Source organism: Magnolia sinica, chromosome 7 (assembly GCF_029962835.1).
Source record: "Magnolia sinica isolate HGM2019 chromosome 7, MsV1, whole genome shotgun sequence".
Taxonomy (NCBI): Eukaryota; Viridiplantae; Streptophyta; class Magnoliopsida; order Magnoliales; family Magnoliaceae; genus Magnolia; species Magnolia sinica.
Window position 1 is genome coordinate 94,261,740 of NC_080579.1, and position 10,254 is coordinate 94,271,993.

At 39.6% G+C, this 10,254-nt stretch overlaps 1 protein-coding gene across 2 annotated transcripts; it reads left to right on the forward strand.

The window, feature by feature from the left end:
• The first annotated feature begins 249 nt into the window (after nucleotides 1-249).
• On the forward strand, nucleotides 250-9,409 carry LOC131251782 (uncharacterized protein At1g01500-like). 2 transcript variants are annotated; one of them, XM_058252733.1, is made up of 2 exons: nucleotides 250-1,613; nucleotides 8,663-8,934. In XM_058252733.1, exons 1-2 carry the CDS (start codon nucleotides 1,005-1,007, stop codon nucleotides 8,795-8,797), a joined length of 744 nt encoding a protein of 247 aa, XP_058108716.1. In that variant the 5' UTR covers nucleotides 250-1,004; the 3' UTR covers nucleotides 8,798-8,934. The 2 variants fall into 2 exon arrangements, with proteins under 2 accessions (XP_058108716.1, XP_058108715.1); XM_058252732.1 differs by lacking the exon at nucleotides 8,663-8,934 and adding an exon at nucleotides 8,941-9,409 and having other exon boundaries at nucleotides 922-1,613.
• The last annotated feature ends 845 nt before the right edge of the window (nucleotides 9,410-10,254 follow it).

The following is a 10,254-nucleotide window of genomic DNA, read 5'->3' on the forward strand; positions in this document are numbered from 1 at the left end:
AAAATTCCTTATGTCGTTTGATTTGTGCTTTAATTTATTTTATTAATTTATTATTCCATAATTTTGTTATTTTTGAGAAGCTACATACTAAGGTTTTGTGCAAAGCCCCCAGCGTATGAAACGTGCTACATTTCAGCAGCGTGAGCGTGATTTGCCCCATGTTTAGCGCTTGACGAAAGGTGCGTTTCGAATCAATATTCCTATTTCACACCGTTACAAAAACTCCTATTTTGAGGAAAAATCGATGGACTACCTCGGTCCATCTCACAACTCACGTTTCTTCTAAAAATGAGATTTCAGTCCAAAATTTTGATATTTCAATACCCTCTTCTCCTCCAAAAATCTTCCCACCTTTTGCAAGATTTTCAGCCCCAGAAGACTCTCTAAGCTAACATTTCCATCTTTTTCTACAAAAACCCATCTTCCCTTCAAACACAATAACTTAAAAATTGCGCATTTTAGCTAAATTCAGAACAATTTTCTTGAAAAAAATCTGTCTTTTTAGAACTTTAGCACCCTTCATTACTTCCATTTCAGCTTTTTTTGCAAAAGTCATCTTCCCTTTCTGTTGAAACAGCTCCGGGCTAGTTATTTTAGCTAAATTTCGATATACATTTTGAAGCAAAAATTTGGAAGTCTTTGAACGTTTAACGCCTTTCAAGGCTTCCATTTCAGTTTATTTTAGAAAACCCATCTCTTTTTTTTAAAGGAAATAACTCAAAACAACCCAATCTTACTAGCCTTTGAATCCTAACTATGAAAGTTATCAAACTAAGATCAGATCCCTTCAGGACTTCCATTTCTGCTTGTTTTAGAAAACCCATTTTCTTTTTCTAAGAAAAAAGCTCAAAACAACAAAATTTAGCCAATTTTCAATACCTATTTTCTTGAAAAAGAAGAAAAAAAAAAGTTCAATACTTGCATTCCAGACTGTTTTAGAAAAAAGCCCGTCCCCCATTTATAAGGAATAAATAAATAAAAATTCTAGCCTTTGAATCCTAGCCATGGAAGTTATGAAACCAACATCGGATGCTCTGAGAAACACCTGCAATTCTATGATCCATCACAGACCTCTTGAAATCCCCAAAGAAGCATTTGAAATAAGGGTCATATACATCAGAGCCGTCAGCTCCTCAGACATGCAGAAGACCTTGAAAATCAACTTCCCAGCAAGAGATCCCAAGACCTGCTTGCAGTTGAATGGATTGAAGATCGACCCAAGTGAGAAAATCTCAAGATCTCTAAACAGGCACCGGGCAGATGCATTGATGTCAGAATCCATCTATGTGAACACAGACAGGATCAAGTTCAGTGGGCCATCCCTCCCTTTTGAAGTGGGCCAGGTGGGGGGGTCAGCTGCCCTTGTTGCTGGGTTTGTGAGGAGGGTGGGAAATGATGGGAAAGGTGGGCCTGATGGTGGGGATTGGATGTGGGTGATGGAGTGTAGGGAGGGTGGGATTAAGGAGTTTAATGGAGGATTAGTGGATGTTTATTTTGCAGGGAGGAGTTTAGGGAGGCCTCTTCTTTTGAATGGGGTAGTGGAATTGAAGAGGAGATTGAAAGGTTTGGATTGCATTCCTGAAGGTGATGAAATGGCCATTGATAATTGCAAGGTCAGTTTTGTAATTTTAGTTTATGTAGTTTTTATTTTTATTTTTATTTTTTTGTGGTATATCTGATTTTTCGCATGCATTTTTTATATATTTGTCATTGGGTTTTAGGGTTATTTCTTGCCCCCCCCTTTTTTTTTCTCTATTTTTGGGGTTTTGTTTTTTGGGTTTTATTTAGTTACAATGTTGCACTACTCAAATTTTATTTTATTTTATATTTATTTTGGGTTTTATCTGCTTTTTGACATTCATTTGTGTTTTTACTGATTTTTTCAGGGTGACTTTGATTGCACTAAATTTAATTAAATATCGCAAAGTTTTTCACCCAATTAGACTGATTAATTATAATTATGAAATATCATGATATTTGAAGCAACCAAACACACCTTCAATTTTATTTATTTATCTATTTATTATATTCAGGACCTTTCATTTGTTAGATCTTTTTTGGGGTGGGGAGTGGGGATTTTAAATGCTGGAATCGAAAAAGAGATTGAAATGGTTAGGTTGCATGACTTTTAACCATCCATTTGATGGCCATTAGTCAGATGGTTAGGATTCAAGGATCATTATGATTTAGAGATATGCTCCATGCTCCATTTGCAACTTGCTTTGGATTCAGTGCCACGGTGGGGATGATGAGTCACCACCATATTCAAAATGCAGGTGTAGACCGATTCCATGTGTAATGCAACTTAAGTAGTGACCCCATGCCGGACCCCTGGCCGTTATTTTAAACTACATACCAAACCTGACCTGATCATCTATACCAAATCACATGAGCCAACATGACACCCTACAAGCTAGCCTGACTTGATCATCTATCAATTTTCAGCCACCAGATGACCATGGGCTTTATTGGACCATTAACCATTATTCCTTTCAAGTACTTGATGGCTGCCAGTCAGACAGCTAGGGCCATGGCTTCATCTCGACCATAGATAACATGAGTAGCTATGGATAATTTTCCCCACACAATTCATCAGTGGAAGAGTGGAAGAGTCGATAGCGTTAGGTTTTAAAACAAATTTGAATGTCTCTGCATCTTCAACTAGGGTAATTGTATCATTTTCTCTTTTATGTGTGTAAGTATCGCACTTCTCTCTCCTTCGTGTGTGGGGCCCGCCATGATGTTTGAGTGACATCCATTTCATACATCAATTTGGCATATCATGTTATAATATGATAAAAAGAAGATGCAAGCCTAAAATCCGAAAGGACCAAAACATTCGAAAGGACAGGGTATGAGACCCCACAATTGAAACTATCTTTGGGTCACTTTAATTCCTCTCTCTCCATTCAAGGGCACCATTTTCCTCTCTCTCTCTCTCTCTCTCTCTCTCTCTCACCCTCATCTCTTCATGTGCACTGCATGTGCCATGCTCGCTAGTTGAAATTTACGGGCAAACACTGCTTCGCAAGCAAGGCCCATGGTTTATACATTCATGTATAAGTACTGGCTATATGTTACAACCTAATAGATCAAGGATGAAACTAATTGCAATAATATTCAACGCACCGGATTGAAGTTTGGAGTCACGAAGAGAAAAGAATACAAGACTGTGAGCAAGTTCAACAATCCTTTAGTCTTAAACTAGAGATCACTTCTTCCTAGGAAAGTGAGCATTTTCTTGTGCACATGTGCAAAGTGTGCACGTGTGGGATGTGGAGCGATTGCAACACTTATCCTAGCACGCCTCATATGCATGGTTTTGAAATGTGGATGAGCCACATAAAACTTGTTTGTGTCGACTTTGACTCAGTCAAACCTAATCTAGTTCGACACCACGTGGCACCTGGACAATTCACTGCCAATTTACCCTCGACTTGGGTGAGTCATGACTCAACTTGAGATTGGACAAGCGCCGAATCCTAAAGTCTTTTGACCAACCATGCTCATATGTCCTTTTATGATCCTCTTCTCCTTACTTGGCCATTGGAGAACCAACCATGCTCATAGGTCCTTCTATGACCCCCTTTTCCTCATTTGGCCGTTGGAGCATGCATGTAATTCCTGGGCTAGTAATGTAGTTCAAAGAGTGTAGCCACACCCAATCAAATTAAAAGCGGACCCCAAATTACTAGGAGAAGGCCAAGATGACGACGGTGATGGTATGATATAATTTTTTTCTACGTGGGAGACCACTGTATATTTTTAGGTAATATTTTCAACATGACGGTCTACCTCGAGCTACTCCTTTCTAAAACTTTAGGATATTTTTCTTAAAATAATGTTTACCGCTATTCTTTTGCACTATTCTCTTGTAGGCTTTCCTTGTAAAATACTACCAACTTTTGGTACCATCTTTCATATACAATGGGACTACCTTTTGTATGTTTTTGCCCCAGTTGCTTAGAGACCTCTTAAACTTTGTTTTTGGGCATGTAGCCCTCGAAATTGACAATGAGGCATTTTTGTCCATTCAAATCTTTTCTATTAGTCCTCTCACTCCCCAAGCATAGGGTTGCGATGTAGTAATAAACTCGGTGAGACCAAGGTCGAATCCCAAGGGACTGAAACCTATACGTTATCTGAAACTAAGTAGAACTAGAACTAGACTAAGACGAAATCTAAATTTAATAAATTTAAAGAATAATGGTGAAATATTTATCTAAAATCTAGAATTCAAAGGTAAGGAACTAAGGTGTCAAGGATCCACTTGTAGCAATTGGGAAGTTACCTTGTTTTGATTCAGGGACACAACTGAAATCAGAGTCCTATCTTGTCCAGTTGGTAAGAAGAAATTTGTCAGATCTCTGAACTTCTCATGGATCTAATTATCAACATATAAGATTGATGAAGATTTGGAAGTGATTCCGTCACCTAACCATGCTCAGGAGATTATGACAAATAACAGCAATTTACCAATCTCACAGCCAATCATGAGAGAATTGTGAAAGTTTGGAAGGGTTCTATCACCCAACCATGCCCATGAGACGATGGTGAACAACAAGGCCTCCTAAGTTCACAATCTCATAATGAAAAGAACATACTTAAAGCTATTGCAGATCTACTGTAATTTGAGTCACAATAAACCATTAAAAACTAAAAGCATTCCTTAATAATCAAACTAGAATCCATAAGAGTTCAATGAAGCATGAATCAAAACAAAGCAACCATCTTAATTACGCTATAAGCTTCTCCTCTTAGCCTTAGCTAAGAGGTTTAGCTTAGCAACATGATTAAGCTAAATCCTTTAAACAAAAAGAAAATAAACAAAAAGAAAAAGAAAAACAACTCTACTCTCTCTCTCTCCTGTGCTTCACGTCCAGATGATCCCCCACACGTCATCTATTCTTCTCCTTTTATAGCGGATATTGTCGGTGGAGTGCTGGAGTCGGCGTGCGTGGAGAGATTTCATAGCAACAACCGGTTTACGCAGGTCCTGTTTACGCAGCCACAAAAAACAGCGCCGAAACTCCCACTTCCCTTGCTTTCTTTCCAAAGAAACAACGTCCCCTAGGACATTTTGGGATGGCCTACACGATGGACGGTTCAGTCGATGGTGGACCAAGACGATCCAGAACGTCCAGTTCTTCCTGACTGCAAAACAGAGCTAGCGCTTCTTGCGCTGGCTGTCGGTGGGGCCCACTCCTTCTGATGTCTACAAAATCCACTCCGTCCATTGGATTCAAGACGAAAAACCGTTTGGTCAGGCCGAGACCAGGTTGATTTCGGTGTGGCCCACAAGACTTTTCATTCCACCATCCATCTTGCGTTTAATCACGATCCACGTGCGTACATGTGCATAGGGAAAAAATGCCACCTAGGCGAGGTTGTGGCTACCCCACGGAAGTAATGGACTGTCCAGATCATTGTTCCAGCACTGAGTGAGGCCCACTAGTGAAACCTAATCGGACGGGGACCGTCCCTGATGTGTTTTGGAAACTTTTTAAAGAAGCATCGGTCAGCGCATGTTGACCGATTTCTTGATTTTTTGGTGCTCGTCCAGTGCATGTGTGTTGTGCACATAGACCATATAAAGTGGGTCCCATATTAATGTCAATGAAGAATCCTCTCCGTCCATTCTTTTCCTCATCCCATTTAACGCGTTGAGACCAAGATTGAAGCATATCCAGATATCAGGTGGGCCCAACATCAGGATTTAAGGGGCAGATCTGTCCGTTGGGCTTTTTCCACAGGGGCCCAATGGTTCAAATTTTACGTGTATAGTTAATTTATGGTCCTCAGGCTATTCATGAAGTTTTGAGTTAAATGGATGGTGGAAACCCTGTGATCTTGCATTCTGGCTGACTTTCAGGCCACTTGAGCTTCAGTTTCTTAATCTTTTCGGATTTTCGGCGTGTAAATCCGTCGATCTCGGTCCCCTGGGTCCGTCCCTTACCTTGGTGACTCATGAGCGTTAAATTCATGCTTTTAGCATCCTATTTCTATCCAAGCTCGTAAATACACCCTGCATCACAAACACGATTAAATCGGGCCATTAAACAGTACCATGTTCGTAAATTCAGGCAATAACTGGGGTCTGATATACAATATTGGACCCTCAACACCCGTGCAACAAGGCTATATAGTAATGACCTTCTGACATCCACTTTGTATATCTATTGAGCCGGCTTAAGTTAATATATCAGCTCAAAAATTAAATAGATATAAAACTCATACACCACAACATTTGAAAAAGTAGGGATGAGTCACCTACAGTTAAAACCATTCTGGGTAGGTTCCTTTTTCTCTCTATGTGGAGGCTGCATGTAGCTGCTTCCATTCCTTCCATGTTCTCTCTTCTCTCTCCACATGAGTTGCATGTGCCCTAGCCTAGTTCTAGTAACTAAGATTGGAGAAGAGAAGGTTGGATGCCCTAAAAAGAGGGGTATAGACCACGCGTCTCCCAAATAGTGGTCTATGATTGCATTATTGGCATTAGAGATGATGCAATCTCATAAGGTACTACGCTTTCTGCCAGCTTGTCATATATGTAGAAAATCCTATCCATACATATGGTGAACTGCATCATGATAATTACCTGGTATGAAAATCAGGATGATCCACTCATTGGATGGAATGCAACACTACACTAAGTTATACCATATGCTATCCATTGTTATTGACGTTGTGTTCCGCTCTATGTGATTGGCCTGATTTTCATGCCAGGTCATCGTCATGGTGTGACCCATCTTTTGTATGGATAGGATATTCTACATACGCGGCACATTGTCAAGAAAAACAACTGGTTGTATCATAACTTATGGTACAACCCATTGTATGTGATCATTCCCCTGATAGAGAAATGTAGTCTCACATGCGAAACATTTTAAAGGTTTAGAATCCCTAAGTGGATGACCCATATTGTTTTTTTTTTTTTCCCCTTTTCAGAATGTCAATATGCAGGTAGCTGCATATATAATTCCCTCCCTGAGGCACACATGGCAAGCATGTTTTAGTGATCAGGAATCTTGTTCTGGTGGGCCACTGTGTCAACAGGCCATATCACGAACCGCAGGGATTTTGGTCTGTGTTAGCCATCCAACGACCGGGCTGGAAAAAGAAAGCAGCCCACATTCAACCAGCAAAAGTCACAACAATTGGATGGTCGGAGTTGTCCGATAATTGCTACATTTCGCTTATAGCCATTCCAAATGGTGGCCCACTAGATCAACAGTCCAAATCACCATAAGGGATTTTCCATGTGTACCATGAGGTGGGGCCAACCTCCATATCAACAAGTTACAATCCTCTTTTGTTCTTAGCAGAACTTCTAGTGCCCATGAGCTGCTTCTTTGGTATGATATACACTACTTTCTTTGTTTTTTTTTTAGGTCAGAGAAGTTGGGACCATGGTTCAGTGATTTAAACTGTTGATATGATGGGACCCACCATGGATGCCCATGCACGAAACTTCCCACTTTAGAAGATCCTTAGACTTGGCCTTTTTTGGTTGAAGTGGACCATTGTTGTTATTTTCTTTGTTAACTGTCTATTTAATTTACTTTCCACAGATTGAAGGGTTCCATTTTCATTGGTTCATGGGCTATCTAGGGTGGGTCTGATCATATCAACTATTGGGATTAATGAAACTCGAGTTGAGCATTGTATAATACCCAAGTTGTTCCGTAACAAGTGGCCATAACTGTTATGATACGGCCGTAACGCTGTTATGGTCCATAGCTGTTACGGCGTCTTTTTTCATTTTTTTTTTGAAAAAAGTTTTCTGGACCATTACAAGGCTGTTATGGCTCGCTTTTTCTGTAATGACCATTATGGCTGTTTCTGCCCCTTAACGCATGGCGGTTACAACCGTTACCGTTATGTAACTGATTTTGAATACATCGATAATGCCTCTTGTTCTCATGTATTTGCATTGTGGATGTGATCAAGCAAAGTTATGTGATGCAATACATGGCCATAGAAATGGTACATCATGCACATCCACGCAGGTGCATGTGCATACAGATCATGGTCCCTGCTGTTGATGGGTTATAGCCAAATAATCAATGTGTTTGGATGATTATAACCGTTCCCTACTAGTGGACATTTGCTTGTTGAATTGGTATCCTTGACTAAATTTACTTTTAACCATCCATATCATGGCCTTGTTGGTGCCACTTGATGTGGGTTTAAAACTTAAGACCCCAGAATTTGGATGTTTTGAATAGTCTTGAAAACACAGGTCGAGTTAACTTTTGAGTGTTTTTTTTTTTCCCCGAGTCTTGAATGCGGAGACTCGAGTTTGTTTATAAATACCATGGAGGTTTACCGAGTTGAATCGATTAGGCTGATCTTTCTATAGCTTTTGTGAGATCCATCGAGTCAAGGTTGTCAAAAGGTTAAATCAATTTTTTTTTTTCTTTGCTTTTCATGAAATTTGGTTGAGTCAGCCTGCCAAGTTGATTCGAAGTTCTTTTGAGTTTTAGAACATGGATACAATTGTGTGATAGTTGAGAAACATGAAATTGCTTGTAACCTCTTACGTAATAGTTCAATGATAATAATCTGTCTTTTCAGATGTGAGATACAGTGAAAATTGAAAATTATTATTTCACATAATAAGGCTCACATCTGACAAGCACGCACAGTGCATTATCATTAGGTCAGGGACATGTCTCCTTGTAACCCTTTGTTACAAGCAATCAACATCTATAGTCGAGGTTCGATGACTCATCCAAATCAAAGTTGGACTCAGCTAAGTCCAAATTCCACTTCATATTGCAAGTCAGCATTGTAAATATGGGGTGAGTAACGACTCGGCGAGCACGGTAAATATGAGGCGACTTGATTTAAGTGGCCTGGTCTTATGCACGTGGTGATGGCTAAAAAAAAGTTACCATATCCATATTGTAGCTTACAATAGCTTCTTCATTTTTACAGGACACAGGAGAGAAAAAATCAAAGGAATTAGATGAAAATCCCCACCACGAGGAGGAAGAAGAGACGGAGATGTTCACTGGCCAGGACGAAGAAGAGGTCACATGGTTCAATGCAGGGGTCAGGGTAGGGATGGGCCTAGGCCTAGGGATGTGCTTAGGGATCGGAGTGGGGTTAGGGTTAGTAATTAGAACGTACCAAACAACAGCCGGAGCTTTTCGAAGGTTCATCTAACTATGACATGATCGTCCGACCAATATGTGGGCCCACGTTCTCGAAAATGGTCATTTGAGTGGCGTCTCTTTGTATAGAGAAATAAGCATAGACTCACTAATTGATACATGGGGCTTGCTTAGAATTTCGTCAAGTATGTAATGAAATCAACAGAGGAGATTGTAGCAAGGACCATTGGTCATGTGTACATGGGTTTTTCTAATGACTAATCTCTCTCAGGTGCGCCTTAAGATTATTATGTTGAATCTTCATTGTTGATGTATAGATGATCTATCAATTTCGCAATATAGAAATAACACTGAAGTCATGACCATGAGGCTACTGGTTGCGACTCGACTCACTGGTGGAATGTTTACAATGATCATGAATAAATTCAAATGGGTTATGGTGGATACAAGGGCTAGGGGGTGGGAATGGACCTTTTTCATCTAATCTCCTACCCAACCTGGCCTGAGAGTTTATAAAATTACTACTGAGTTATACAATACTCCAGTTCACATGTCGCTTGATATGCAGGTACTTAGAAATTGTACATGGGGCATATATTAACTTACATAAAATTAACTTGTTTGTGGAAATAGTACTATGGGATATTTTTCATTTTAAACCGTCCAATAAATATCCACCAATTTGATAATCTGGTAAGCAAATAAGCCTAATGTTTGTTTTATGATACATCTACACCAGGGTACTATAATTTGGATGGTTTAATTGGATTACTCACTTGTGCAATTTTTAAGCAAGTTCTAAGTTCCTGTGTATCATCCATCACAATATGCCAGAGCATCAAAGAATTTATGTATCACTGGAATCTTCCTAATCTAACTGTTGTTCAGTGGGCCATGCATGCACAAGGAAATAGACATCTATTCCACACAAGACATCTATTGCTCATTTCTACATATGGAAAATGGATCAAAGTCCACATAGGTCGGATATGATCCTATCCATCCAAAAAATTGCCTTTCAAGGCAACGGTAGCCATAAAAGACTATTAAAGTGTCCACCTTTTTTGGACCATTGGTATTTTTCATTTTTAATTTTCCAAGAAATGTACATCAATCTAATAGTCTCAAAAATCAA

Bases quoted from the DNA above. Each gene is read 5' to 3' on its own strand.
- LOC131251782 (XM_058252732.1), top strand. From the start codon at position 1,005: ATGGAAGTTATGAAACCAACATCGGATGCTCTGAGAAACACCTGCAAT. The intron at 1,614-8,940 runs GTCAGTTTTGTA...TCATTTTTACAG, and splicing joins TGGCCATTGATAATTGCAAG to GACACAGGAGAGAAAAAATC.